This window comes from Pollicipes pollicipes, unplaced genomic scaffold (genome assembly GCF_011947565.3).
Source record: "Pollicipes pollicipes isolate AB1234 unplaced genomic scaffold, Ppol_2.1 Scaffold_4219;HRSCAF=4965_pilon_pilon_pilon, whole genome shotgun sequence".
NCBI classification, from domain to species: Eukaryota; Metazoa; Arthropoda; class Thecostraca; order Pollicipedomorpha; family Pollicipedidae; genus Pollicipes; species Pollicipes pollicipes.
In genome coordinates, this window is record NW_023596448.1 from 18,083,813 (window position 1) to 18,090,154 (window position 6,342).

Consider the following 6,342-nt stretch of genomic DNA (forward strand, 5'->3'; position numbering starts at 1 on the left):
GCCGGTTGGGAACGTGGGGGGGGGGGGGAGACGAACGACGCTGAGGGTGACGGGGTGATTTCGGCCAGAGGAGGCCGCGGCCAGGGAAGGGCGAAATGGAACGGGGCGGGGCGGGGCGGGGCGCGCTGTCGACGCCCCTGCCGCTCCCTCGCCGGTCCCTGAAGCGGCCAACGCCACCACCCGTCGGTCACCATCGTCACGGCTCGCGGCCGGTGGGCGGCGGCGCACAACAGGCGGCGAGGCGCCCGCCGCTGCCCAGCAGCGGGCTCGGGTGTGGCCGCCGTATCGGCCGCGTTCACCACGCGGCGTTTGCTGCGCCCTGGACGGCTGTTCGGCTCCGCCACGGCTTTGTTTGCAGGCTAGCACAGGTGTCGGCCGATAAGGCAGCAGCTTTGGGCCGCAATGGTATCCCACGAACAGAACGGTCCAATATCCCCCCTCGCCTATCCAGGATCAGTTCGTACTTTACGACGCCACGTTGCTGGTCTGGACCAGTCCCATCCACGCCTGACACCCTTCGACACCAGTGCCCTGATCTGGAGCCGGTACCAGCGGCGACCGACGCTATCCGGCGACCTGATGCGTGGCGCCACTGACACACGGCCTGCGCCAGCTGTGCCATAAAGTGACATCATGCCGCAGGCCACCAGCCGGCCACAACAGGGCCGTCCTGCTTCAAACGCCGCGCCAGCGTGACACTACTTCGCAGAACCACTCTGCCACACCTCCCGTTTCGCGGAACGGGCAACAACCCCACTGTGGCGAGTGAGCCATGCATAACTCGCCATTCTCCAACGCTCCCTCGCCGCCGTTAGGCGCCACCCTTTCCCCAAACGGCCCCCTCCCCTGTCGCTCCCCAGTCACAACACGCGGCTGCGGTAGCCGGGGGCGCCGGTCGGCCCACACCCGGCCGGCATCGTACGAGCGCCGCCAGCGCGTCATTCGACGGCAGGCCCCGCCTCCCGGCACCACGTGACGTGACGTCACACGCCGCGCCGGCTGCGCGGCGGCGGCGCGGGGTTCAGGCCGCTGCCGGCCGGTGCGGACTTCAGACTTCACGTGTGCGGCGGCCGCAGCGGACGCGTACAAAAGCGGCGCGGCCGAGCGAGCGGCTCCCATCGGCGAGCGCGGCGAGCACCGGGTCACGCTGCCGGCGGCCTGTGACGCCCGATCTCGAGACCAGAGCGAGAACCCACCGTGCGCCGAGCCCCGCCGCCCACTCGCCGCCGACGCCCGTCAGTCGGCGCCGCACAGCGAGCCCGCGCCGGCACCGTCTTAGGTCAGCGTCAGACCACCGGAAGCCCACAGGCCAGCCTCGTCTCCGCCATGGCGCCCAACATCTCCACGTCAGAGGCGCCACTGCTGGCCGCGCCGGCCGGCGAGGCGGCGCCGGCCGCGCGACCGCCGTCGCCGCTCGTCTGGCGCAGCGTGCTCTTCTTCGTCGCGCTGCACCTGCTCTCCGTGCTGGGGCTGATCCGCGCGCTGACGGCCGCACACTGGCTGACGTCGCTGTTCGGCATCGCCTGCTACGCCATCGGCGGCATGGGCGTCACCGCCGGCGCGCATCGACTCTGGTCGCACCGCTCCTACAGCGCGCGGCTGCCGCTGCGCGTGCTGCTCATGCTCATGTACACAATGGCCGGCCAGAACCACATCTACGAGTGGGCGCGCGACCACCGGCTGCACCACCGGCACTCAGAGACGGACGCCGACCCGCACAACGCCTCGCGCGGCTTCTTCTTCGCCCACTGCGGCTGGCTGGTGTTGCGCAAGCACCCGGAGGTGCGCCGCCAGGGCGCCAAGACCGACCTCTCCGATCTGCTCGCCGACCCGGTGGTCATGTTCCAGAAGCGCTACTACCTGCCGCTGGCGGTGCTCGTGTGCTTCGCGGTGCCGACCGTGGTGCCGTGGTACTTCTGGGGCGAGAGTCTCACCAACGCCTTCCTCATCAGCGTGCTCAAGTACGTGATGACGCTCCACTGCACGTGGCTGGTGAACAGCGCCGCGCACATGTGGGGCATGCACCCGTACGACCGCCATATCAGCCCGGCCGAGAACGCGGCCGTGGCGCTGTCCGCCTTCGGCGAGGGATGGCACAACTACCACCACTCGTTCCCTTGGGACTACAAGACGGCCGAGCTGCCCGGCTACGGCGCCAACCTGACCACGGCCTTCATCGACCTGTGCTCGCGGCTCGGCCTGGCGCACAGCCTCAAGACCGTCCCCGCCGACGTGGTGGAGCGGCGTGCCGCGCGCAACGGCGACGGCAGCTACAGGAAGCGGTAGACGGCGCAGCCTGGCGGCCCGCGGCGAGCGCCGCCTGGCGGACGACGGCAGCGCCGCCCAGCAGCCGGCAAGCGAACCGTAGGCATGCTTCGCGGGCGGTCCATGATGCTGCAGGGGTGATGTAGCTCGGTTGAGGTGTGGGTGGCCGAATCGGGGGGTTGGGTAGTTTTGGAGAGCGGTACCAATATGTGCGGCTGCGATGCTCGGCGGGCTGTTGGCGCGTGCATACTGGCGTCGCGGGCGACGTAGTGCCAAGCTGAGTGCTACCAATGCTCTCCATTTTAGACGCTGAGATTTTACGTTCGCACAGCAGACTTGAATGAATCGGTACGCGTGATTGGTGTTCTGAGGAACTGTGATTACGGGTGAAGCAGTATGTGCCGCCTTGGATAGAGCCTTGCATCTCTGGAAGCGAACTGGCGCTCCGAGTTTGTCGCGGTCTATGAGATGGAAGACTCGAATCGACTGAGAACTCGCCGCCCGCACTACAGAGCCCAGGAAGCTTGTATTGTAAAAACCCGGCCTTCGCTCTCAGCGGCTTCATGCAGCCCTATCCTGATCGTGAATACACTGTGATAAAACAAATGTCGAAAACGAGGCACTGGATCGTAAAAAAGCACCATTTCATCATCACGATCACGGTGATGATGACCACCATCATTACACCCCGGTCTCCTTCCACAGGGGTGCAGTGCGTTCCACCGCTCAGAAAGTGTCTCGGCCACAAGGCGCTGATCAACACTCACAGACGACTATTAGCCTGCTGACGGCCCCCGCCACCCCGGTCTCCTGCCGCTACAGTACCCCAATCAACCGTGGTATTCGGAGGCCGAGTTCTTTCCCCAAGCGCCACAGACTCAAATCACCTGGGGGACGAACATATGCCTTGGGCGTTAGCCAACGAGCAATCCCAATTTTGAAAACCCTTCACTGTTCTGAGGGTGGGCGTCCTAAAATATCTGATCTTTTTTCATATCTCCCAGCCTATGCACATGGGTGTGACCATCACTGACATTGATGCAGTCCAGACCCAAATGAATTTATGGTTGGTCTGGCCACTTTTGTTTTATTGGTATTTCTCAAGAGACTTCAGGACAGACTGGGACCCTGCAAAGTGGGACTTCAGTTCCTGGAAGCATTTGAAGTGTGGTTTAACCCCACATGAATTCTCTAAATATTGGTTGCTGAGAAACAACCAAATGTTATTGTCAGTGGCATGGTGGCCGCACACCTCAAGGTACCCTTACATGGTTGGCAGGGCCCTCTAACTACCTTATGTGGTCCCTTTATGTACAGAGGGTCCTGACAGCCTACAAAGGGGTGTCCTGGGTTTTGTTGACTTGAAAAAATAAAGGGCAGCAAGCTGGGGGAACACTTTCTAAAATCAATTGGAGGCTGAGCCAAACCTAACATGCCCTCCAAAGTCCCCATTTCTACCCAAAAGTTTGGACACACCCCTGATGACTTCAAATTTTTAAAAAAAAACTTGGTCAGTTCCAAAACTGTCTTGATGTTGAGGAATGACTTTCCATTTGAAGCTAGTGTCATAGTGATAATGATGATATATGATGATGATATTGATAGTGCTTACATGCCGAGTGTGCCAATGGTCCAAAGTCCAGCAGTCCACACTTGATGAATTTCATTGATCTAGTATTCCCTATTTGCTTATATGCCTAGTGGGGTTAGAAGAGCATTGAGGGGCTCAAGTCAGCATTGGGGTGATGCCCAGTCCCCAAAAGTATACAGTGACACCCCTAGTGGCAAAAATAATCTCATCACAGGCCAGTAGAAAAGAACAGATTCATCAAATGATGATGGGGATAGGGGTATTCTGAAACAAATTTTCACATGCCCACATGATGGTATGGTATGATGCTACATTTAAAGGTCCAAACAAGGGGTCATATTTCCCATGGCAATGGGGATGGTGAGAACTTCATCCATGGGTTAAAGAAGTGACTACATCGCATAACAGGATAGAAATTTTAGTGCTATTGACATGGTGGCCATGAGGTCATCATTGTATTCTAGTTTGTTTGTTTTGTTTTTTGACAGCTGTCACTGAGGAAGTTGTAAAGGTGAACAGTATGTCCTGTTTTGGTCCCTTACTTAATACACCATGACAATTTTGTTCACTGTTCTTTGCATAATCACAAACTCAAATCTCATTTTGCACTCAATCAAATTTTGGCTACACAAGTCCGTGTGTACCTCCGTTAATTGGATTTGATGCATACAAAAAATGTTTTTTGCAGATCCAAACTCCATATAATGTGGAGCGGTCCCTTTCACTTTGCTTGTCATGCAATAATCAGGTCAGCAAAAGACTACATCAAAAAGCTTTGAATTGTGACACAACCTCGGAATCACGATGCCCAGCCCAGTGAGACGCCTGCGATAATAATGCCCACCAGGCCCATTTCATGTCTCGTAAACCAAGCTTCACACGTCCCAGATCACCAAGCGCAAGAGCACGGATCGTGAACGAGTATTTGTTGGCAGCATTGAGCATATCTTCATTTTGTACTATCGTAAGTCGAAATGTGCGAGTGAATTAACAAGAAGTGGTAGGTATCTGAGGGTCTCCTGAAGCTTACCTTTGAAGCTTTCAGCTCACTTGCTTGGACCCGAAGAATGTGCACGCGGAATTCAATTACCAAATTTGAGATGTCAGATCCTGTAAGCCAGATAAGTTGTCGTCCAGCGCCCAACAACCACACGACTCTACCCCACACGCGACAACCCCAGGGTAACAACAACACAGCGTGGATCACGGGTTGAGAACCTTGCCGTTCGTGCTGCAACAGCTAAATGACGTATTAAAAATCCTTGCCAAAAAGTCCGTTGGCATTTATCACCATTGTGTCTATTAATGACCATTAATTAGCAAATATGCCTAATGCATCGTTGAGAAGTAATAGAGATTGGCAAAAAGCGATGTGAGCGACCTGAGCATCAGCTAGTACTTGTACTTAATTACGCATTCTACTTTGATGAGTCTGCGAAGGCACATTGTTTCCTTTAGCCGTCACCTTGGTAGCTGCACTGCAGAGGCGATGGAGCGAGGTCAAGGCACTAAACCTGAGGCGACGTCAGCGTTTCCGAGGTGTGGGGGTGCGCTGTGTGTGTTTGGTTCTTGAGGCGGCATAGTTTGTGGTGGGCATTGAGGTAGTTTGTGCTTCATGGGAGGGCAGTATGTTCCAAGTTGGCACTTTTCGAGTAGTTTTCTTGTTTTAGAAGAGAAATGACCACCATGAGCATTCTGCGGGCAGCGCTAACCAAAAGTTAAAAGGTGTTATTAATTGCACGGAATCCAAGTGTACCTTGCTGCTCAGGGAGTGGAGGACCTTTTTGACCAGGTGAAAGATATATCATGGACACACCACGACTAGGCGCAAGGCCAGAATTTCCATTTAGTGGGAAAGCCATTGTTCCCAATTTCTTACAAATGGGACAAAATTCCTGCAAAACCACACACTGTTAAGTGTAACCCTGGACAAGGGGAGGGGGCTTGGCTCCTTGGCCATTGCTAGTCCATGTCCCAGCTCACATCCAAGGTGCTGCACTGGGGACTGGCGAGGAAGGTCATGCAGGCATAGAGCAGCCATGTAGTAACACTGTATTTGAGCAAAAATCATGCAGTCAGCTTGAATTCCTGAGCTAGGGTAGTAGAGCTGCAGTTGTTCAAAAAGTCATGCATGGCCAATTCCCTGATTGCGAGTTCACCCTTGGAAACTGGTGAAGTGCTGCGAGAATTCCAAATCATCATGTATGAACCTCTTATCAGATAAGCTATTCTAGTAAAAGAATGTATTATTCAGAGATGATTGATGACTGGGGAACTGCTACAGATAATGTGGCTTGCATTGGTTATCATAATGTACCTATAAATGGAGAAGCTCACTGAAAAAATGGATGTATGTCTAACAATAACATTGTTTTTTTCAGGCCCAGTTGAGCTGGATAGTCATCTCCAGTGAAACATCACTTGAGTATCTTCTAATTCTCATATTAAAGACATAGTTGGCTTCTGTATGTGATAAAGGCGGCTAG

At 55.3% G+C, this 6,342-nt stretch overlaps 1 protein-coding gene across 1 annotated transcript; it reads left to right on the forward strand.

Annotated features, from left to right (window-relative positions):
• Window positions 1-1,398: 1,398 nt before the first annotated feature.
• On the forward strand, window positions 1,399-2,949 carry LOC119094949 (acyl-CoA desaturase; the record flags this gene model as incomplete). Its single annotated transcript, XM_037217861.1, has 1 exon — window positions 1,399-2,949. A coding segment is annotated over one exon (888 nt), but the record flags the coding sequence as incomplete, so codon positions are not given.
• Window positions 2,950-6,342: the final 3,393 nt, after the last annotated feature.